Genomic DNA, 24,646 nt, shown 5'->3' on the forward strand with positions numbered 1-24,646 from the left:
ATCGGGTCCCAGGCGAATCGCCGGAAGTAACAATTGCTACGGGAGGTTTCCCCCAGCTTAGCTATGGCGGCGATCCCTCCAGATTCCTGGCAGCCGCCCAACGTATACTTGGAGACCAGGTGAGGGTCTGGCCTCTGGGCCTGGGCTGGCGGAGGCGACGCGGAGCCCAGGCTTAGCCGCGGGGCTGGGTTCCCGGCGCGCTCCTTCGGGAGGCCGACCTCCTCGTGGAGCCGCGGTCGTGGGGGCGGCCTGAGGGCTGAGTGGGGACCGCCGCTGCCCGCGTCCGAGCTCCGCACCGACTCGCGCTGAGACTTTAGCGACAGAGGCCCGATTGCCTTCCTCTCACCCCTCCGTTCATTCATCCTTTCATTCAACTAACGTGTATTGAATCTACAGGCCGGGGACGTAGGATCTGAGGGTCAGAAGTGGATAAAACACAGCCTTGCCTTTAGAAGCTTACAGTATAGTGAAGGAGACAGATTTGTAAATATTAAGGCTGTAAGTAGCACAGTTGTATAAACAGATTTTTAGGAGAACACAGGAAGAAGCACATTTATTCTCTCCTATCAAAGAGTGATAACATTGAGCACAAACAGCTAGTGCCGTGCCCCTGATGTGTAGCATCACATTTAGTTTAATCCTCTTAGCAACTCAGATCATGTAGGTACAATTCCAGCTTCTCTCCAGTTTTAGCAGGAGAAATGTCAAAATTTGCAGAGTAAGTGGCTTGATTAAACCCATGTAGCTAGTAAGTAGGGGAACCTCATTTGGAGCCTGGTCTGTCTGCCTCACGTGCTAGGTTCTTTAGCCCCATTCATTCCATTGCCTCCCTGGAAAAAGTTAAAAGTGATCTTTCCAAAGTAGAACAAATAACCTTAAGTAACTTCTTACTACTACAACAGTATAAAATTGAAATTCTGTAGTATGACCTTCATCCTGGCCTTTGCCTACCTCTCTCCCTACATCTGCTGTTCTCACATCAGCAGCCAAGGTCCAGCCATCGTCTTTCCATCTTTCTATTCTTGCTCATGCTGCTTTACCATCAGAGCACAGTTCTCTCAGATGCTGCTCTTGCCCCTTGGCCATTTTCCCCACCTTCTTAATGAGAAAATTCTACTTTTTCTGGCCTCAAGTTGAAAGTATGTTATTTCTGAATTCACCTGTTAGTTTTTTTAATTACAACATAAATCAAAATTTAAATCCAAGCAGTTGTAGAAGTGTATAGAATAAGAAGTGAAAGCAACTCCTCTCTGTAAAAATACCATTAATAGTTTGTTGGATGACCATCCAGATCTTTTTCTCTGTACACATAGGCATCTCTTTTATGTTCTATTTTTAAACAATAATAAGATTGTATGAACATATTATATATATATATTTTTTCTGTAATTTGCTTTTCTTTCGCACACTAGTACATGCAGCCTTCGATAGTATGGATATTTCATAATTTAGTCATTCCCTCTTTGAAGACTTAAATTGCTTCTCATATTTTTTTTTGTTAGGACAAATACTGGCATAAACATCCTTGCACATATTGTATTCTTAAGCATTTTTGTAAGTTTCTCCATAGAATAGAAACTTAGAAGTTGAAATTACTGTCAAAAGGTATGCACATTTCAAACTTGTATAGGTATTTTCTGATTGCCATTCCAAAAAGTTATTCCCTGTATTTTACAAATATCCACCAGAATGTTGCTCCGTGAGAGGAAAAGCACTTAGAACTGTATCTTGCACAGAGTAGTTGTTAATCCGTGTTGAATGTTAGGAGTGTGAAGGATGAATTGCCAGTAGAAAGGCTTTTAGAAAGCTATGTTCTAGCACATAGTACATTTATTAATAGAGTGCTTACACTGTGCTTGGCACTGGGTATTCATGCTATACAGAGTTGACTCAGTTCACACATTCTTGGAGCTTAAAGTCTAGGTGAGTGATGACATGGAGGGGAAGGCACCTGTCCTAAGTCTTACTTCTTCCTTTTCCTTAGCACTACTTCTAGGGGAAAAGCACTTATCACATTGGGCAGGTATAAAGCTTTGAAGTAATCAGATTTTGCCTTTGTTGTACCCTTCCTAAATACACACAAACTGTACCTTTTTTTTTTCCCATTAATTTTTTTAATGAATAGGTAGTAATTTACATAGCTCTAAACTACAAAAGCTTAAAAAAGATATTCACTGAAAACCTTCCTGTCTCCCATTTACCCACTTTCCACCCCCACCCAGAAACTTATATATGTATAAATAAATTTGAATTCCCAATTTTTTAATGTCCAACTTAAAAAAAATTACAAATTAAGTGTAAGATTTTTTTCCCCTAATTCAGGGGTTGGTTATATTGGTTTCCAATGATCAGTGATTTCTTGTATACAAGGTGTTAGAATTTTTAGTTGTCCATGGTTATTTTGCTTAAAAGAAGTACCAGAAGCCCCTGCATGTTTTACTCAAAGGAGGTATCTGTGTTTATGTTATTTGCATTGTGTTGTTTTCCTTTGCTGAGCATGAAATCTGATATTTATCGTAATTTCATGATTTATAAGCTTGAAAAGGAAGAGTCATGGAGCAGTCCCATAACGTTTCTGTCTGCTGTGACCTTGTTCTTGACTGGAGCTCTACTGTCCTCTCCCCCTGCAGCATGGGGATCATCGTGCTGGAGCTGTACTGGAAGCACGCTCCAAAGACTTGTAAGAACTTTGCTGAATTGGCTCGTCGAGGTTACTACAATGGCACCAAATTCCACAGAATCATCAAAGACTTCATGATCCAGGGAGGTGACCCAACAGGGACAGGTACAGTTAAGTCAACGTTAGTTTCTGAAGCCTCATGCTGTTATAACTGAGTAGAAGGTAGCCAGGGCTCTCTTCCACATACCAGGGACTGGGTTAGTTGATTCTGGTGACTACTTCTGCCCTTGCTAGCACACCCCCTTCCCCAAACACACACAAGTGGAATTGACCAGAAACCAATCTTGACTCCCGGACTTTATAGAGTTTCTCATAACTTCCGTGTATTGCTTACTAAGAGCAAATAATGTTTGCCTGAATTATAGTAATGCATAGAGTAGTCTGGATAATCAGGAGGAAAGAAGGACATTTTCAGTGTTTTGAGGAAAAGAGAATAGTGGTTTCTTAGATTGATTCATTCATTTAACAAATACTGAGCACCTGCCTTGTGTCATATATTTTTCTGAGCTCTGGGATATGGCTGTGCCTAGAGGAAAAAAACAAAAAACTTCCTGCTCTCAATAAAGCAGGAAAAGGATGTGGGGATGGGATTTTAGTAGAAAGGTCAGGGAAGTCCTGTCTGAAAGATGTGGTTGGAACAGAGATCTGAAGGAAGTGAAGGAATGAACCTTGTGACTGAGAGAAGAACATTCCCATGGAGGGAAGAGTAGACCCAGAGGCTGTGAGTCAGGAGCCTAGATAGGAGATCATGTAGGACCTTGTAGGGCATAGTAGAGACTTTGGGTTTTATTCTGAATAAGATGGGAGCCATTAGAAGGTTTTGAGCAAAGGAGTGACATGATCTGACTTATTCTTTAAAAAGATCACTCTGGGAATTCCCTGGCAGTCCAGTGGTTAGGGGTCTGTGCTTCCACTGCAGGGGGCACGGGTTCGATCGCTGGTCGTCAGGGAACTAAGATCCCACATGCTGTGTGGCACAGCCAAAAAAAAAAAAAGGTCACTCTGACTGCTGTTTGGAGAATAGATGATGTGGGGCAAGAGTGAGAGCTGGGAACCAGTTAGAAAGCTGCTGTAGTCATCCAGTCTAGATATATGTGGTTGGACTAGCCTAATAGTATAGACGGTGGTGAGAAGTGACTGGATTCAGGTTATGTTTTGATAGAAATGGAGCCAGTGCTGAGGTTGGAAGCTGGGAAGGACAGGCGTGTGAGAAAGAGATGGTCAAGGATGACTTCAAGGGTTTTAACTGGAGTTTAGTGAAACGTGAAGGTGGAGAGAGGAGCATGTTTGGAGGGGGAACATCAAAAATTTGGTTTTGGTTCTGGACACACTATGTTTGAAATGCTTGTCAGATCTTCTGGTGGAAATGTTGATTAATGGGATATGAGTGTGGAGTTCATGGAAAGGTTGGGGATGGAGGTATGAATTTGGGAGTTACCATTGTTGAGTTGGGATTTATTAGTGAAATTGGTAGATGCCAACATTTATAATTTTCAAGGGCCCTTGCTTCCCAGTCTGCATTTTCTCTCTGGCTAATTCCTATTCCTGCTCTTTTGCCTTTAAATAAGCTTGGTTCTCTCTGTGGCAGTTTTTTCTCAGTCTTTTTCTTCCTTGTCATTCTCAGTTGTCCTTTATCCTTTATGATGAAGAGGCATTCTATTTTTTCAATATATATGGACGCATTTCAAAGTATAGAATACAGAGGAAAGTAGAAAAAAGAATGGAAAAATCACTCATAAGAGGGAATTTCCTTGTGGTCCAGTGGTTAGGACTCTCTGGTTGGGGAGCTAAGATCCCGCAAGCCACGTGGCGTGGCCAAAAAAGAAAAGAAAAGGAAAAAAAAAATCACTCATAATTTTAGCTCCTAAAGATTCCTAACCACCATTAGCTATTCCCCCAATGTCCCACCTCTCAGAAATGATGAACATTAACTTTTGGCGGCCATTATTCTAGACATCTTTCATTTCAGATACCTAGTTAAAAGGATGGATAACTAGCTAGATGGAAATAATTTCAAGAGAATAGGCTATGTCATGCATGCTATTGTTTTTAAAACAAAAAGTATTTAATTTTGTATATACTTAACAGAAAAATTGACTTCCTACTGTGAAAGATGAGACAGTTAGTACTTAAATTTCTACCCATTCGTATTGTTTAGGGAAAACTTAGTTTTACTTGCTTCCTATGTTGGGAAGAACTCAGTTCTTCCCTCCTGGGTTTTTCCTTTACTTTTATATGGTCGCACAGAACACTTCACTGACACTTCTGGTCACCAAATGTATGGAATTTTTTTCCCCACAACAAGCAGTTCCCTGTGACACCAGCTGTGTTTGATTAATTTGCTAGAGCAGGTCAGAGAACTCAGGGAAACCTAAGTGCTTACTTACATTTCCCAGTTTATTCAAGGATATTGTAAGGGATACAGATGAACAGAGGTGCTTCAGGTGAGGTCTGGGAAGGTGCTGAGAATGGGAAATTCTGTCCCCATGGAGTTGGGGTACATCACCCTCCCAGGGTGGATGTGTTTGTCTGCTTTGAAACTCTATAAACCCTGTACTATTGGGATTTTATGGAGGCTTCCTCATGTAGGCATGATCAATTATTAGCTCCATTTCTAGCCTTTCTCCCCTCCTTCCCTCTCTGGAGAAGGGGGTGGGGCAGGCACTGAAAATTCCAAGCTTCTAATCATGACTTCGTCTTTCTGGTGACCAGCCCCCATCCAGGATCCACCCAGAATCACCTCATTAGAACAAAAGATGGTCCTAGTGCTCTAATCACTTAGGAATTTATAAGGGTTTCAGGAGCCCTGTGTCAGGGATAGGGTCAAAGACCAAATATTAGAACAAGAGATGCTCCTGGTGTTCTTACCACTTAGGAATTTACAAAGGTTTTAGAGGCTCTGTATATATAGATACATCTTTTTTTCTGTTATCTCACACCTGTCCTCCCTCCCTTGCTCCCACTTTTTTGTTGTTAGTTTTATTTTTCCTTATCAGAGTTTACAGCATTTTCCATTCTGCACCTGTGAGTCCCTCAGTTACAGTGTGGGTTCTACATTTCAGAGGGTTCAGTGCTCACCACTAGGCTTTTCTATTCACGAGTGGTAAAAGGCAGAATTTATTGTTGAGTGATTTTTATTGCAAGGGCTGGAAGGTGTTATATTTTCAAACTCAATCATGTTTGAGAATTTCTGCCAGTTACGCTTATAGTTGAAAAAGATCATGGGGCTTCCCTGGTGGCGCAGTGGTTGAGAGTCCGCCTGCCGATGCAGGGGACACGGGTTCGTGCCCTGGTCCGGGAAGATCCCACATGCCGCGGAGCGGCTGGGCCCGTGAGCCATGGCCGCTGAGCCTGTGCGTCCGGAGCCTGTGCTCCGCGGCGGGAGAGGCCACAACAGTGAGAGGCCGCGTACCGCAAAAAAAAAAAAAAAAAAAAAAAAAGGATCATGACTTATTTACTGTTCTTGGGCCAGACTAATTCTCTCAGATCTTTTTAGACAATTCTGCTCCATTGCCTTCTGGTTTTGAACATGGCTTTGGAGAATACTGAGGCCAGATTTACTCCTTCCTTCAGTTCAGGGAAATTTTTTTATTTGTATTTCTGAATATTTTCTCTGTTACACTTACTGGATTTTCTGTTTCAGGAAACTAGTTATTCTTTATTTCATTGCCTTTGCCTTCCATATCTGTCACATTTCTCCTGAGTAAGTTAGATGATGTTTTTCTATTTTTTTCCTGCATCCACTGAAATAATCTCAGACCTTTACTCTGTGCCTTATTCAGTTTTGAGGCCTGTCTATTCTGTTCTTTACTGCTCTAATTTATTTATTAGAGCTGTCTTGGTGTCATTTGGCTCTCAGTCTGTTTTCTCAGCTCTGCAATCTTTTCACCTTATTCTGTTGATTTGTTATCTTGTCTTAGAGCTCTTGTTTTCTTGGATTCTTATTTTTGTTGAAGCATCTGTAGCTGAGACAACCATGGAGAAGCCCTTCTTGGATTATATTTTCTCCCTTCTTTTTTTTTTTTTTTTTTCCGGTACGCAGGCCTCTCACTGTTGTGGCCTCTCCCGTTGCGGAGCACAGGCTCTGGACGCGCAGGCTCAGCGGCCATGGCTCACGGGCCCAGCCGCTCTGCAGCATGTGGGATCTTCCCAGACCAGGGCGCATGAACCCGTGTCCCCTGCATCGGCAGGCGGACTCTCAACCACTGCGCCACCAGGGAAGCCCATATTTTCTCCCTTCTTTCTCTCCTTCCATTTGTTGTGTATGTTTGCATAGTCTCCGTGCCATTTCTTGTTGTCAAATCCACGCTTAACGTCGGAACCTGCATTGACCTTATCCTTTATTTGCTTGGGTACAGTGTAAGTGGATTCTCTTTGTCACTCTCCCTACCTTTGTGGGACCAGTCATCTTCCCCATCCCAAATGCTAGGTTGCTTTCTTTCCATTTTATTCTAGCCTGCTGAGGGTGTGGGAGAGAACACCAGCTCAGCCCACAGTGAGCCCCTGTGGGAGGGCTGACTTCTGTTCTATCTTCCCAGACTCCATGCCGGTGGTGTCCCTCTACCCCCACCCCAGGCCCTGGGTAGCCCCTGAGTACAGCTGTAGCAGAGGAAAAAGAGGCCTCATACCTTTTTTTCGTTTTCAGCTGGGTTTCTATAACAGAAGACATATTAGCGAGAGAAAAGCATACAAATTTATTTAATATAAGTTCTGCATGACATTTCCTTTATAGGAAAATGAAGACCTGAAGAAGGGGTTACCTTGAGCGTTTTTAGGCTAGGTTTGATAGAGTGGAAAGTTGTGGGAAAATGTGAGCGGACAAAAGGGGTATGAGTATAAGCTCAGTGTAGTAAACTAGGGGAGACTTAGCAAGGCTTGTTCATTCAGATTCCTCTTGGGTGTCCCTCTTTCATGAAAGTAGGGATGTTCCTTTCCTCCAAGTATATGGAGGGGACCTCTCATTTGAGAGTCTTATGACCCACTTCAGAGGAATGTCAGAAAGTCCTTCCTGCACCTGCTGTTTCTCACATTCCTTCAACTTGAAATACTCATTATGCCAGGGTGCCTTATTTTGGAGTAGCATGTCCTGATCCCTGTCATGGCCCTGTGTTCCTCCACCTGACTAAGGTGGTCGTTGCTATTATCCTGACCTGCCACTCCTGAGCGCCTGTGGTGTGTGGGCTTCTGTCTTCAAGGGCTTCTTAACTGCTTCAGGGTTGTTCACCCACTCCCCTTGTTGGCTTCTCAAAATTGGAGGGTATTTGTAAGAATTCTCTGGGTGACACTCCTCCTTTCCTGATTACTACTTTTCAGAAGTGCAGGCAGAAGGATCTCTTATTTCTTTCCCTGACTGACTCTTTTCAGAATCATTGGAATAAGTTTGTCTCCTTTTTCTTATTTGGTTGTTGCTGATGAATTTTTGGCTTTGAAAGAAAGTGAATTTTTTGTGTCTGCTTCATCAGTTATTGGGGAAGGCTGAGTCTAATTCTGCTTCAGTCCACTTTCTTTATCTGAAAATGTCCTGTCAACACTTTGTTGTACTTCTTTCCTGTCTTCTTCCTCTTTCTTGTTGTTATGAGATAAAATTTTAGTTCATAACACCAGTGAACTGAGAGTTCTTGATTAGTGTACAAGAATTGGAAGTGACTCAGATGTGAGTGCTCTTGTCAGAGCTTCCCTGTATTTCTGTAATTAGTTTGCAATCCTTCATAATGTCACATTTCCATGAGGTAATTTTAATGAAATTGAATCACTCAAAAGATTTCCAGATAATTGTGTCCAGCCTCAAGTATAGTGAGTGGTTGAGCTAAGCCTGTTGGCAGGCTTATGGTGGAAGGCAAACAGGAGTTAGGCCCTCCTGGGTCACTAGTATGGACTGCTGGCTGACTAGGTAACGTAATTTTTGCTTAACATCTCAGATGACCAGCATGTGGCATTCTGGGCTCTTCAGCAGGTCGATGTAGCTTTTCTATCCCCGATGTATCCTTTCTGTCCCTCAGTCCGGCTCCTCTGGAACTATACTTTCCATGTCTTTCTTTCTTTTTTTTTTTTAATTAATTAATTAATTTTTGGCTGCATTGTGTCTTCGTTGCTGCGTGCAGGCTTTTCTAGTTGTGGTGAGCAGGGGCTACTCTTCATTGTGGTATGTGGGTTTCTCATTGTGGTGGCTTCTCTTGTTGTGGAGCACGGGCTCTAGGCGCGAGGGCTTCAGTAGTTGTGGCACATTGGCTCAGTAGTTGTGGCTTGTGGGCTCTAGAGCACGGGCTCAGTAGTTGTGGCACACGGGCTTAGTTGCTCCGTGGCATGTGGGATCTTCCCAGACCAGGGATCGAACCCGTGTCCCCTGCATTAGCAGGAGGATTCTTAACCACTGTGCCACCAGGGAAGTCCTCCAGGGTCTTTCTGATACACCTTTGCCGGATGTTTTCTCAATTCAGATGTCTTTGACCTCCTGCTTCATTTTAAACCATTTTTCTTCTTTTAAATTTCCTTTATTGTAATAACTCTATGCTGGATCTTCTCTTAGCCCTCTGAATGTCTTTTCTCTGTTTTCTACTAACTTCTTCTCTTTATCCTCTTCCTATAAGACATGGCATCCTATCAAGCTCTTCCTTTCACGTTTCCAGCTCTGCACTTAGCCTCACAGTGCTCACCAGCTGCCGTGATTACAGTGATTAATTACGTGCTGATTATGCTGTGTGTCACCCTCATTCTGATTTCATCTCACCTCTTAGTAGCTCCAGGAACACCTGAAATTTAACGTGTTGAACAGCAAGCTCTTGTTAATTTTATTCATTTGATGAATATTTGCTAAGAATCTGTGGGGTATCCTGTACTATTCTAAGGCCTGTGAGGAGTATTTAAGCATTAGAAGCCAAGGCATTTTTCTCTTCGTTGCAGAGAACCCTGCCCTGCCAAGAAGACAGTGTATTCATTATAAGAGACAACTAGAAAATAATAATATGATAAATATGCAAATGCATTGTGGTATGCTATGGATTATGTATAGAACATTTGTTGGAATAATTCATAATGAGAGAAAAAGTACAGTGGAATGGGGTTAGAATGGGATGGAGTAATATTTTGAGGTGGGCCTTGAAGGAAGTGTAGAATTTTAACTTTTGACAGGACAGGGAAGGGCATTTTATTGATAGATTTAGGAAGAAGAGTGAATACAGAATGGAGGCACAAGTGACACACCTGTAGGGTGTGAAGGAGAACCCACCACCCCAGGTGTCACGTCTCATGCTGGACTGGCTCTGTGACGTGACCCAGCCACCTCTCCACGCCCAGGACAGATGCATAAAATGTGATTTCTAAGACCCCCGAACTGCATGCTTAGGGGAGAGTAAGGGAGGAGCAGTTTGGGGCAGAGTGCACAGAGTAGTAGGAGACAGCATGGGGGTTAAGATTGGGCCAGTTCGTGGAGACTCCCAGACGGGAGTTCAGATTTGAATTAGCATCATTCGGGGACCGTATGGGACTCTTGATAAGAAAAATGTGTGAGGTCATTTAATCCAGCCGTGATATACGGCAAGGTAGTGTAGTGTGGGGGTGAACAGAGGGTTGAGGAGCCCGCTGGGCTTGGGGTCGAATCTTGGCTTCACATGAACACTTACTAAGTGTTATGTTAGACAACTTATGTGACCTTGCTGAGCCTTCTTATATATAAATGGGGAGTGTGGTTATATGTACCTCATGAGGGTTCTTGTGAGTAGTAAACGAGCAGATGTTTATAAAATTGTTAGCACAGGTTCAACACAAAATAGGAGCTCAAAAAAGTATGGGTGTTTATTATTTATTTTGGTTGTTAATTCATTTAACAAATGTCTGTTGGACTCCAGGCATTATTCTAAGAGCTGGGGATAAAATAATGAATAAGAAAGCCCTTATGGAACTCTCATTCTGGTGGGAGAGGCAGTGAACAAATAAGTATGTAGTACACTGTCAGGTTGTACATGACAAATGATATGGAAAAGGGGTTAGAGCAGGGATTCTCAGCCTTGGCAGTACTGACATTTTAAGCTGGATAATTCTTTGTTGTGGGGGCCGTCCTGTGTATTGTAGAATGTTCAGCTGCATCCCTGACCTCCACTCCCTAGATGCCAGTACAAGTCCTCGGTGTGACAGCCAAAAATGTCTCCACGCATTGTTCAGTGTCCCCAGGGGGCAGAGTCACCCCTGGTTGAGAACCACTGGGATAGTGAGGGAGGTGTTACTGTGGATAGTGTGATTAGGGAAGACTTATCTGATAAGAAGGAATTTGAGCAGAGCTCTGGATAAAATAAAGTAATGAACCATGAGAATGTCAGGGACAAGGACAATCCAGAGGGAACGGCAGTCAGAGGTCTTAGAACCAGAATGTGCTCTGCAAGAAACAGCACAGAGGCCACTGTGGCTGGAGCAGGTGAGTGAAGGGGAGAGTGGCAGGAGGTATCAGAGAACCAGATCATGAAAAGTCTTGTAAGTTGTGATGAAGACTTTGGACTTTGTCTGAAGTGTGATGAAATGTCACTGGAGGATTTTGAGCAGAGGGCTGCCATGATGAGACTTGTTTTAAAAGGATCCCCTGACTTCCACATACAGAATAGACTGGTGTGGAAAGCAGGAGGCAAGGCCGGAAGCAGGGAGATGAATTAGAAACTTTCATTGTTGTCAAAGCTAAAGCTTATAGTTTGCACTATGGTGATAGGGGTTCTGTTGGTTCTGGTCCTCTGGGAAGCACATGCCAAGACAGAGTGAGAAATCCAAGAGATTTAATGGGGTAACACTTGTGAAAGGTAAAGGGGGGAGGGAGCAAGTGTTGGAAGGAGAAGTCTTCACATAACAGTGCAGGTCTAACGTCTGTGAAAGGAGAGAGGGAAGTGGAGAAGGAGCCAGTAGAGGAAAATGAAGAGCTGCCAGTAAGGTGGGATTTCAAGAAAGGTGACATCAACTGTCTGATGCTGCTGTTGGATCAGGCAGGGTGAGGCCTGAGGATTGACCAGTGGATTTAATGACAACGTGGTGGTTCTGATGACCTTGACAAGAACAGTTTCAGGGAAGTGGTGAGGGCAAACATCTGAATGGAGAGCGTTCAAGAGGCTGGAGAAGAAGTGGGATGGGTTTTTTCTGGAAATTGATGAAGAGAAATGGGGAGATACTTGGAAGACAGTGTTGTTGTCGTTTTTCCAAAATGTAAAATAGTAATACCATGTTTTTATGCTGATAGGAGTGATCTCTCAGAAAGAAAAACTGATACAGGAGAAGGGAAAATTGTAGCTGTAAAGTTCCTTAAAGGTGAATGGGATTGATTAGTATGTGGTGGTGGGATAGTCATTCGAACAATTTATTTATACAGTGTATTAATAATGGATGAAGCAAGGTAAATGGGTAGAGATGTAGGAAGGAAAGTGGATTTGGTGATGAGAACATGTGAAAGCTCTCTTCCTTTTTCTCAGTGAAATAAGAAGCAAAGTTATCCACAAAGAGCAAGGAGCAGAGGGGGAATGGTGGAGGTTTGAAGACAGAGGAACTGGCGTAAACTTGGGCAGACTGCCTCCCAAGGTGGACTGTTGGTCACAACCTGCAGTCGTCTCTCAAAGAAAATGCTCAGATTATCTGAGTTAAAGGAGGCTCATCATCACTGATACTACTGTGTTTGCTTCATGTTATATACTACATGGTTTCCATGCATTGTCTTATTTAATTCTTTTAACAGTCCTATGAGACATAAGTGCTACTACTGTTCCTATTTTTTGGACAAGGAAACTGGGGCTTAGAGAGGGTAAGTATATTGCTTAAGGTTACACAGCTAGTAAGTGGTGGAGTGGGAACCGAAATCCAGATCTCTCTGACCCCAAAGGCAAGTGAGGAAGAGAGGACTCTATCTTAAGAGCTAAAGCTTCTTGGAGAACTGTAGTATTGTTTGCTGTGTTAGATCTGGTATCTGGCATTTGCCCTGGTAATCCAATAGTAGCTCCACTAGTCAGTTCACCCTTTCTGCTGTTACTAACAAAGTGATTGTATCAATTTGGGATGCTTCTGGCTGCAAGTAACAGAAAACTCAACCACAGAGGCTTAAACAAAGAGAGCTTTTGTTTTTCTCACATAACAAAATGTCAGGAGGTAAGCGGTTGCAGGCACTGGTTCATCTGCCCAGCAGAGTTGTCAGGGACCCAGGCTTGCTGTGTCCTTCCACTGCAGCATTCTCAGTGTGTTGGCCTTTGGTCTCAAACTTGTCTTATGGTTGCCAGGTGGCTGCTGCTGCTCCTGACATCACCTCTGCTTTCAAAGAAGGAAGATGAGGAAAGAGCTATGGGTGAAAGACAGGAGTTTGTTGTCCTTTTTTAATCAGGAAAGCTATAGCTTTCCTAGAAGCTCTACTCAGTGGCTTCTGTTTATGTCAGTAAGTCAGAACTGGGTCATCTGGCTACCCCTAGCTGCAAACGAGACTGGTCAGTACCTGCCTTTTTTGTCTCTGAGGTTGAGGTAGGCCATGGAGAAGGGGTTGGAAATGCTCAGAGGATATCTGCGGTATCTGTTAGAGGCTCTCTTGCTGGAAGAGAGGCTTTGATTGGTTTGGTTAGTTGCCTTCTTGTGTCGAATGCCCCAGGTAGAGCTTTCACGTGGGCCTCCTAATGGCTAACTGGCTGACCTGTGGCTGCTTTAGGGCTGGATATTAATCCGTGATTCCATCAGCTGTGGCATGGGAGTGGTAGGCACAGGTAGCACCAAGTATGGTAATCTTTGTGTAAGAGACCACTCTCCATGTCTTAGATGCCACTCTAGTTCATCTTGAGAGGTTTCTACAGTCAGTGAGCAGGAGAAGGAGGAAGCACATCAGAGCAGTCTTGGGGATAAGACAGGTTTTTTGTTTTTGTTTTTTAAAGAAACAGAAAGCACAGATCATAAAGAAAAAGATTAAGGAATTTCAACTGCAAAAAATTCTTTGCATGAGAAGATCCCATTAAAAGAGTGAAAAAAGTAGGAAGATGGTGGAAGAGTAAGACGCGGAGATCACCTTCCTCCAAACATTCAGAGAAGAGCTAACACCTATCCTTCTCAAACTCTTCCAAAATATAGCAGAGGGAGGAACACTCCCAAACTCATTCTACGAGGCCACCATCACCTTGATACCAAAACCAGACAAAGATGTCACAAAGAGAGAAAACTACAGGCCAATATCACTGATGAACATAGATGCAAAAATCCTCAACAAAATACTAGCAAACAGAATCCAACAGCACCTTAAAAGGATCATACACCATGATCAAGTGGGGTTTATTCCAGGAATGCAAGGATTCTTCAATATATGCAAAACAATCAATGTGATAAACCATATTAACAAATTGAAGGAGAAAAACCACATGATCATCTCAATAGATGCAGAGAAAGCTTTGAACAAAATTTAACACATATTTATGATAAAAACCCTGCAGAAAGTAGGCATAGAGGTGAACTTTCCTCAACATAATAAAGGCCATATATGACAAACACACAGCCAACATCGTCCTCAATGGTGAAAAACTGAAAGCATTTCCGCTAAGATCAGGAACAAGATAAGTTTGCCCACTCTCACCACTCTTATTCAACATAGTTTTGGAAGTTTTAGCCACAGCAATCACAGAAGAAAAGGAAATAAAAGGAATCCAAATCAGAAAAGAAGAAGTAAAGCTGTCACTGTTTGCAGATGACATGATACTATACATAAAGAATCCTAAAGATGCTACCAGAAAACTACTAGAGCTAATCAATGAATTTGGTAAAGTAGCAGGATACAAAATTAATGCACAGAAATCTCTGGCATTCCTATACACTAATGAAAAATCTGAAAGTGAAATCAAGAAAACATTCCCATTTACCATTGCAACAAAAAGAATAAAATATCTAGGAATAAACCTACCTAAGGAGACAAAAGACCTGTATGCAGAAAATTATAAGACACTGATGAAAGAAATTAAAGATGATACAAATAGATGGAGAGGTATACCATGTTCTTGGATTGGAAGAATCAACATTGTGAAAATGACTCTACTACCCAAAGCAATCTACAGATTCAGTGCAATCCCTATCAAACCACTACTGGCATTTTTCACAGAACTAGAACAAAAAATTGCACAATTTATATGGAAACACCAAAGACCCCGAATAGCCAAAGCAACCTTGAGAACGAAAAACGGAGCTGGAGGAATCAGGCTCCCTGACTTCAGACTATACTACAAAGCTACAGTAATCAAGACAGTATGGTACTGGCACCAAAACAGAAAGATAGATCAATGGAACAGGATAGAAAGCCCAGAGATAAACCCACGCACATATGGTCACCTTTTCTTTGATAAAGGAGGCAGGAATGTACAGTGGAGAAAGGACAGCCTCTTCAATAAGTGGTGCTGGGAAAACTGGACAGGTACATGTAAAAGTATGAGATTAGAACACTCCCTAACACCATACACAAAAATAAGCTCAAAATGGATTAAAGACCTAAATGTAAGGCCAGAAACTATCAAACTCTTAGAGGAAAACATAGGCAGAACACTCTATGACATAAATCACAGCAAGATCCTTTTTGACCCACCTCCTAGAGAAATGGAAATAAAAACAAAAATAAACAAATGGGACCTAATGAAACTTCAAAGCTTTGGCACAGCAAAGGAAACCATAAACAAGACCAAAAGACAACCCTCAGAATGGGAGATAATATTTGCAAATGAAGCAACTGATAAAGGATTAATCTCCAAAATTTATAAGCAGTTCATGCAGCTCAATAACAAAAAAACAAACAACCCAATCCAAAAATGGGCAGAAGACCTAAATAGACATTTCTCCAAAGAAGATATACAGACTGCCAACAAACACATGAAAGAATGCTCAACATCATTAATCATTAGAGAAATGCAAATCAAAACTACAATGAGATATCATCTCACACCAGTCAGAATGGGCATCATCAAAAAATCTAGAAACAATAAATGCTGAAGAGCGTGTGGAGAAAAGGGAATCCTCTTGCACTGTTGGTGGGAATGTAAATTGATACAGCCACAGTGGAGAACAGTATGGAGGTTCCTTAAAAAACTACAAATAGAACTACCATATGACCCAGCAATCCCACTACTGGGCATATACCCAGAGAAAACCATAATTCAAAAAGAATCATGTACTAAAATGTTCATTGCAGCTCTATTTACAATAGCCCGGAGATGGAAACAACCTAAGTGTCCATCATCGGATGAATGGATAAAGAAGATGTGGCACATATATACAATGGAATATTACTCAGCCATAAAAAGAAACGAAATTGAGCTATTTGTAATGAGGTGGATAGACCTAGAGTCTGTCATACAGAGTGAAGTAAGTCAGAAAGAGAAAGACAAATACTGTATGCTAACACATATATATGGAATTTAAGGAAAAAAAATGTCATGAAGAACCTAGGGGTAAGACAGGAATAAAGACACAGACCTACTAGAGAATGGACTTGAGGATATGGGGAGAGGGAAGGGTAAGCTGTGACAAAGCGAGAGAGAGGCATGGACATATATACACTACCAAACGTAAGGTAGATAGCTAGTGGGAAGCAGCCACATAGCACAGGGAGATCAGCTCGGTGCTTTGTGACCGCCTGGAGGGGTGGGATAGGGAGGGTGGGAGGGAGGGAGACGCAAGAGGGAAGAGATGCGGGAACATATGTATATGTATAACTGATTCACTTTGTTATAAAGCAGAAAAAAAAAGTGAAAAAAGTAAACTGGAAAAAAGTATTTGCAAAAGCATTAACTGACAAAGAATTAGTATCTAGAATAATCCTGCTAATAAAAATATATAAATTTTAAAATGTGAAACCACTCGGTAGAAATGTGGCTGTTGACAGGAGGGAAGCTAAATAGCCAGTAAACAGGAAATTACGCACAGCTTCAGGGAAACGCAGTTTAAAACACACAAGAGATCTGACACCTTTCAGACCGACAAACATTAGAAAAAGCCTGGCAAAAGGACCTCGAGCAGTAAGGGTAAGAGTGAGAGCACTGTGGGTGGGGCGCACATTGGGGCCACTTCTGGCAAGATAGTTGGGGAAATCTAGTAATGGTGAAATGCTGATACACTGTGAGCCTGCATATCCCCCATGAGGTATAGTCCCTGAGAGCTCCTGCACTTGTGTTTGGGAGACAGTATAAGAATGGTATTGCAGCATGGTTTATGATACCAAAAACAATGGAAAGATCCTAACTATCCATCACCGTGAGAAAAGATGGTGTTGTAATCATTTAGTGGAACGAATGCTACAGAGAGCTGCATGGAACAAAATGGATGAATATCACCTACAGTGGTGACCCAAAAAAAGCTAACTGAAGAAGAATATATAGAGTATAATACCATTTATATAAACCTAAAAACATGCAAACAACAGTACATTTGTTTAGGGATACATACAATATGTAGTAGAAAAGAAAATGCACGGAAATGACAAACTCCTGGTCAGAAAGGGTAGTGGTGACCCGAGAGGAAGATGAGATCCTTCACAGCAGTTGTTAGCTCTTGGGGGAGTGGTGGAGTTGGGGTAGGGAAACAGGGTGTGTGTGCCTGGGGTCTTCGACTGGATTGGCCACACTTTATTTCTTGAGGGGAGGCTGCACAGTTGTTTGTCGTATTATTCTTTGTATCTTTTTATGTCTGGAATATTAAATACATTGAATAAATGTTTAAAGGAGAGGGCAGAAGAGTGGAAGGACTTTGAGGGCACAGAGTTTGGAAAACAGGCCTGTGCCTGTCTCCCTTGTATCTGTACTAGAGGAGGCACACAGCACGTTTTTACCACAGAGCTTCCTAAGTTTTGGCTTTATATGTGATCATTGACATCTGTTGCCTGCTGTGCACCGGAGAACTCTTTAATCACTCCCTGTCCATTTCTCCACTATTCCGCATGCCCAAAGGAATGTTTTGATTGGAATTATTTGTCTTTCTGACAATTTGCTGCAAACCCTACTGAGTTGAATTAGGTTATGAAAAGATAACATATTATGATTAAATGGTGCCTTCGAGGCCCAAACTACTTGCAGTTGGTCAAACTATGCCTAGTGAGTGAAGTGGGGCTTCCATGCCCTTTCCTCTCATCTCCTTCCGATTGCTTAAGCCCCCAGGCTTTATCTGTGGCTCTTGACTGGCCTATCCTGTTTGTGGTGCCATTCATATGTTCGGTTTCAGTTCCTTGAGAGTGGGGCCCTGAGGTTCTGGCAGTCCTTGGCTTGCAGAGATCACACTTCCAAGGCTCAGCCTGCAGACAGACAGTGCACTGCTGAGTTTCATCCTCGTCATGCTCATTCAAGCCCTGGAGGTAGGGCTTGACCTTAGTTTGTCCCCATAGCCCTCTTTCTCCTCTCTCATCTTCAGCCCTAGCACTTCTACTAACCAACCCCCCACCCCAAGCTCAAGCAGGAACCTTGACTCTGTAGTCAGAGGGAACATACTGGTTATATAATTGCTGTTTGGAGGTATACTGGCATGTTGGAATTTTTGGAATGAATTTTTACATAGTTTGGTAGTTCAGTAATTTTCCAGAAGCATGGGTAGCCTGGGCCAGGTGGGAGGTTTCCCCAACTCTGTTAACATTCACCCCCATTCCTCTTTGCATGAGAACAGCGTTTTCTTCCTGAACCGGGGGCTGTGACAGGCTCCCTGTGGTGGAGCATCCTAAAAGACACAGCAAAGGATTTTTTACCATGGAAACACCTTAGCAGGGCCCAGGGGCCTCTGGGGGTGGACATGGTGCTTTAACATGCTACTTTCACAGCAGGCTGTAAGAGGAAGTGAGCTCCTTGCCTCTGGCCTGTTTCCTGTCTGCCAGGCAAGCAGAGTAAGCTGATAAATCTGTTCACTTTGTTTCAGGCTGTTTTGTCTTGACTGGTCAACTTGGAGAAACCAAAGTAGTTCAACAAGACATATGGTTGACTAAATAATTAAGAGAGCTATCTCCTATTAGGACATTTTTTCCTATGGAAAAATCTTATTTAACGTATCATTTTTCTCTAACAACAAAACCTGGGTGCCCAGAACAGCAAGGGTATGGACTCTTGTGGATATATAAATAACCTGTGATGTTGCTAGCAAATCATTCCCAATGCCATGTTTCTTCATATTCTCCTTACAGCATACTGCTTCTCCTCCCAATGAATTCTCCCTACTGTAAGATTATTCTTTTCTGCCACATTGCCACCCAGCACTGTCCTTGTTTCTCCTTAAGCTAGTTATCTTTGACTCAAATGAATTTTATTTTCCTTCATCTAGGTTAAGGATGACAAATAGGTTTCAATTCTTATGCTGCATCTGATCCATTAAAAATGGCTGCCTGGATTTCTGGGTTGGTAAGGATTCAGAGGCCAGTCTAAGCTCAGCAGGGAAGAGTGCTGATTGATTAGCAGTGTCTGTGATGGGCATAGGGTTAGGACTTGGAGCACTCCTGTCTAAAGTACCCATAAAAATGTAAAAAATCAGGAAACCTCTTAACACATCAAACCATGAATGGTGGTTATTTGTAGATGGTTAGATTACAGGGGACTTTAATGTTCCTTTGATAATGATCTATGTTTTCTACATTTTGACAGTGAAAATGTATTACTTTCATAAGCAGGAAAAAAGCACTCAGTGTTATTTTGAAAAGAAACGTCTTACCTAAATGAAACCAGTGATTTGAATGTGCTGTGCCAATGCTTGATTCTGCTGCTGGGCTGTGTAGTTGCAGTGTACTTAGCACTGTGCTAGGCGTGCTCACTGATTTTCCTCGTCTGTACTCCAAAAGTCATTTAACCCTGGACCGTAGTTCTTGGTGTGAGGTGGAATGTGGGCTGATTGGTTTCCTGTCTTCTAACTGGCAGGTCGAGGTGGTGCATCTATCTATGGCAAGCAGTTTGAAGATGAACTTCATCCAGACTTGAAATTCACAGGTAGGTATATGACCTGTCTGGACTGGGTAGGAAGAGGGAGTGGATTTTAAAAGCTCACTCTTTTGGCTGTGATTCAAGGTGAATGCCTGACACCGTGGCCTGGTGCCATGTAGCTGCCCAGCTGCAGAGCCACAAAGAGCTCTGGTGGATTAGAGCAAGCGGCCTCAAGAGTCCTGAGCGATTCAGAGTGCCGATCTGAGTGATCTTGATTCTAACTACTTGTTGAATGTTGCTGTTACCAGCTTCCTCAAAGAAGCAGTTGACCTTCTTGAATTTTTGAGGGGAATTGAGAACATGGTCCAGAGTTTAGCAGGGATCATCATGGATAGAGGCTAGGGAGTAGGTGAAGACAAGGAAGATGAGGCCATCGGGTAGTGCAGTTGTTAGCCCTTGTGCAAGGGCAGAGAGCCTGCCCTGAGGGGAAGGTTGTCTGGTCGGGTGGTTGGTCTGGCTTCTTTTTATCCCTAGGCTGGTGTTGCAGATCCAGGCTGGAGCTATGGGGGTTATTCATACTCTTTCCTCTCTTCCTTTTTCCCGCCAGGGGCTGGAATTCTCGCAATGGCCAATGCCGGGCCAGACACCAACGGCAGCCAGTTCTTTGTGACCCTGGCTCCCACCCAGTGGCTTGACGGCAAGCACACCATTTTTGGCCGTGTGTGCCAGGGTATAGGAATGGTGAATCGAGTAGGAATGGTGGAAACAAACTCCCAGGACCGTCCTGTGGACGATGTGAAGATCATTAAGGCATACCCTTCTGGGTAGACTTGCTGCACTCTTGGGCACACCCAGGTCTTCTGAGATGGCCCCAGTGAACCAGTTTCCAGATGACCTAGAATGACACGTAACTCTAAACTGCATTTTGGTCTTGCAAATCTGAGGCGCTGAGGAGGCCTGGGGCCTTGGGTGAGTTAGAGATGGAAGTGTATTTTAATAGGATGCTTCTTTTCTCTTCCCCAGTGCCTGTGTTGACAGAGCATTTGCAGAAATGCCCATGCGTGATTGTTCACAGGTTACTGCTCACTGCAAATGACCCATACTGCTCCTTCTTGTGTGTATCTGCTCTATACACTTGGAACGAAATGAAGCCAACTCTGTCATTTCGCAGTGCCTAACCAGCCTCTTCTTGCAGAAATTTATATTCTGAGCTACACTGCAGTCATTGGTGGCTGACAGCCGTAGAATTCAGAACCAAGTAGTGTCTATCAGCCTTCTTAACTGTGTGCACCCCCTATTTCAGTCCTTTGCCTTTGTTCTTCCAGGGATTGTATGCATCCTATATATATTTTCCCTCTCAAAACCAGAACATCAACACTGCTGTTTCTGACACTTAGACATCCCACGCAAAGCCACATTGAATTTTTGCCAAGTGAAAAATGCATCCAACAATCAAGTTTCTAAGAATGTGTCAAGTGGGGAATGATAATGTGTAATAATTGAGAAATTAATTTATTAAAAAGAAGCAGAAGCATTGACCATTTTTTCCCCAGGAAGGAGTAGAAATCTATAGTGAGCATACGGAAAGACTATGAATTCTTCTTAAAAAGCAGTATCCTCATAAAGGAGAAGCACCACTTAAGTTTTTTTTTTTTTTTTTTGCGGTACGCGGGCCTCTCACTGTTGTGGCCTCTCCCGTTGCGGAGCACAGGCTCCAGACGCGCAGGCTCAGCGGCCGTGGCTCACGGGCATAGCTGCTCCGCGGCATGTGGGATCTTCCTGGACTGGGGCACGAACCCGTGTCCCTTGCATCGGCAGGCGGATGCTCAACCACTGCGCCACCAGGGAAGCCCACCACTTAAGTTTTTTAACCTAAGACTTTAGAGAAACTAGATAAGAGATTTTATATATATATTTTTTAATCTTTCTGATTTTTTTAGGGAGGGGCGGTGAGAGAAAGGAAGTTAATACCTATGGAATACATAGAACTTCCAAAATAAAATGCCATTGATGGTTGAAATCACTGCTGTAGTTTGATTTTAAATATTGTAAGAGGTTCTAACAGCCATTTGGACCTCTGAACCCTTTCAAGTAGTATTGCAGGACTGATATTCAAGTTTTCATATCATTTTAGGTTTTTGCATCTCTAATAGACTTCTCCCATCCAATAGTAGGTTTGACTTTAAAAAAGCAACACCAAAGAAAGAAGTAAGTGATGTTGATTAGCATTTCTGAGTGAGGGGGAATCCCCTGTAGATTAACCAAGTGGATGTGCTGAGAGACCCGAACCATTCCCTGAACTTGGAAGAGATACACCTGCATGTCATCACAAGCCCAGAGGCAAAATGTGTTGTGGTGTTTGTTTTCTTTTTTTTTTTGTGGTACACGGGCCTCTCACTGTTGTGGCCTCTCCCATTGCGGAGCACAGGCTCCGGACGCGCAGGCTCAGAGGCCATGGCTCACGGGCCCAGCCGCTCCGCGACATGTGGGATCTTCCCGGACCGGGGCACGAACCCGTGTCCCCTGCATCGGCAGGGAGACTCTCAACCACTGCGCCACCAGGGAAAGCCCCATTGTGTTTGTTTTCTTAAATGGGTAGTTTGTTGATTGAAAAGGGGATTATAGCTTAACTGTTCATCCTTATCACTCTACATATTTTGGAAATGGTGATTTACTTTATGGAATGGCCAAACAAGGTTCTGTTCCCCAAGCCTTCCCCATGTTCAGCCTCTTTCTCCATCTTTCTGTCTCTCTTCTCTGAAAAACAAAAAAGCAGAACCCATCAACAAACTATATAAATGACTTTGTAACCTCCCAGAGATGGTTTTGGGGTATAGAGTACTATTCTGGGAAAATAGAAATACATTTCTTTCAGCCTGGACTGGGTGGACATAATTGGACCCACCTCTAGGAGCAAGGAATAAGACACTCAACCACTGACCTTCCAGAATTATAATCCTGAAAATCCCTGCTTTCACCCAGGTCATTGAGAGAGGTGGAAACGTATTATCGCTACTTTGAGAAGTAAAGAAGGTTGTGATTACACTGGGAAGAGCTACACAGGCACAGCTCCTTGTTTCTGGATAATATACCAAATGTATGCCAAGGTGATCACACATGCAACATATGCCAGTTTTCATAAAGGATGTGACCTCAAAGAGTAAAACTTGAACTGTTTCAGTTTCCAGTGATTCTGCCAGTTAGCCAGAGATATAGAAATTCCTGACTCTGTGTAAAGGGAGCTTGTGTAAAAGGAATCCTGGTTGATCCCTTTGTCATACGAGTGTCTACACCCTCTCTGGAAAAGTACAGTTACGACAAGTCTTGTGGAAGTGGGGTGTGCTAGGGCACAGATAGCTCATTTCAGTCACAGCTCAAATAGATCAAGGTGAAGGTAGGTTACACAGAGAATGCAGGATGAGTTTGTAACTTAGGTGGAGATTAATGAAGATAGGTTGTGGGACTGTGAGAGCTAATCAAGGGACAGGAGATATATAGCTTTGGTGGGAAGGGTAGGAGATTCCAGACTTTTTAGAGAAGGCTTGAAGTTGGGAGTAGATAAGCCAACGAAAGAAGCCTTCAAACAACTGCCCATGGGATGGGTTAGAAGTTTGGTACCCAGACTGGAAAGTGCGTGGCCCCCAAGGGTCTTAGCCCAGGGCTTCTCACTCTTTGCCACACTCAAGAATCACTGGGGAGCCTGCTAGAAAGCAGATCCGGATTCAGCATCCGACTAGAGATTCTGGGTTTCTAACCAGCTCCCAGGAGATGGTGACTGCTGGTCCAGATACTACACTTTGAGTGGTGAGAGCCTAAAGGTCATGTTTGTCAACATGAAATTGGGGTGGGGAGTGGTTCCTAGAGCATGGAGCAATCAGGACAGTAACCTTTTCTTCTGCCTCCTAGACCAGTAGTGGTCTTAGAAAACGGAAGGGGTTCAAAGCTCTTGGCTTTGGCTGCTAAGATTGAGCTTTAAGAAACAATGCTCTTCCACCTTCCGTTCCCATTTAGTACACCGCGGACATCAGGCCATGTGTGACACTAAGATCCTGTGAGGGTACCAGAGGGGGTGAGATGGTATGGTTCAGTAGATATCACAGAAATTCAGGGGAGAGGTCATCAGCAATTATGACATTGAGGATAAAGGGCTCTGGAACCAGACTGCCAGAGTTCAGAGCCCAACTTCACCGCTTAGCAGCAGTGTGATGAACTATTAATAGTTTCTTAATCTCTCTGTGCCTTAGTTTCCTCAACTATAAAATGAGGATAATGGTCCTAACCTCATAAGGCTATTGTGAAGATTAAATGAGCTAGAGCAGGTACTTAGAACAGGGACCAGCATTTAGGAAACAGCTGTCCTTATTACCGGCGGCCCTCGAAGCCACCACATACTTCTGCCTTTTCACACCAACGTTTCAGCAGCCTGACCTTGCACACCTCTCCCTCCCGCTGGGCTAACCTCTGAGAGCAAAAACCCTTGTCTTATTCCCCTCTGGGAGTTCTCTTAGCACCTTATGCAATTCTTTGAGGTTATTGCTGAATAAATCAAATTAAAAATTGTTCTCTGTCAGGAAAAGATTTGAGATCCATTTGCAGAAATAATAGCATTACCCCAAGTCTCCAAACCCAGGCTTTAGCTGGTATGGTAGCAAAGCCTTTCCACTAAGCCCTGTGGAAGTCCTCAGCTTGATTTATTTTTGGACTGTGTCTCCAGAATATGTCAAAATAGCTTTCCCTGCACAAGGGAAACGATTCCTACCCTCAGATCCTCGAGCCAATCTGAGCTGTCACCGTGGCCCCTTCTGGCACTACATTCTTGCAACGTGTGGAGGAGGAAACATTGAAGAGCACATTTGTTTAAGTGGCAGAGTTTACTGCCTACAAAGCACTTCATGGCCTCAGAGCCCTGTTGCCTGTAGGGTAGATTACTATTTTTCAGGTAAATATCGGATAGGGATCTTCCAGCAACATTTTTTTTTACAGATAAAAGAGGGGAGAAAAACAAAAAAAAAAAGAAGCAAAGTATAGGGGAAGAAAGCATGTTAGGGTCTCACTCTAAGGCCGGCTTGGTCTGATTTTGAAAAATGGGTCCTTATTTGTTCTTCCAAGTAGGTAA

General features: G+C 43.1%; 1 protein-coding gene across 2 annotated transcripts; it reads left to right on the plus strand.

Annotated features, from left to right (window-relative positions):
- The first annotated feature begins 10 nt into the window (after positions 1 to 10).
- On the plus strand, positions 11 to 21,553 carry PPIL1 (peptidylprolyl isomerase like 1). 2 transcript variants are annotated; one of them, XM_082664707.1, is made up of 4 exons: positions 11 to 119; positions 2,631 to 2,785; positions 19,528 to 19,596; positions 20,138 to 21,553. In XM_082664707.1, exons 1-4 carry the CDS (start codon positions 64 to 66, stop codon positions 20,356 to 20,358), a joined length of 501 nt encoding a protein of 166 aa, XP_082520833.1. In that variant the 5' UTR covers positions 11 to 63; the 3' UTR covers positions 20,359 to 21,553. The 2 variants fall into 2 exon arrangements, with proteins under 2 accessions (XP_082520833.1, XP_082520832.1); XM_082664706.1 differs by having other exon boundaries at positions 41 to 119; positions 2,537 to 2,785.
- Positions 21,554 to 24,646: the final 3,093 nt, after the last annotated feature.

Source organism: Grampus griseus (assembly GCF_964374135.1).
Source record: "Grampus griseus genome assembly, chromosome: 10".
NCBI classification, from domain to species: domain Eukaryota; kingdom Metazoa; phylum Chordata; class Mammalia; order Artiodactyla; family Delphinidae; genus Grampus; species Grampus griseus.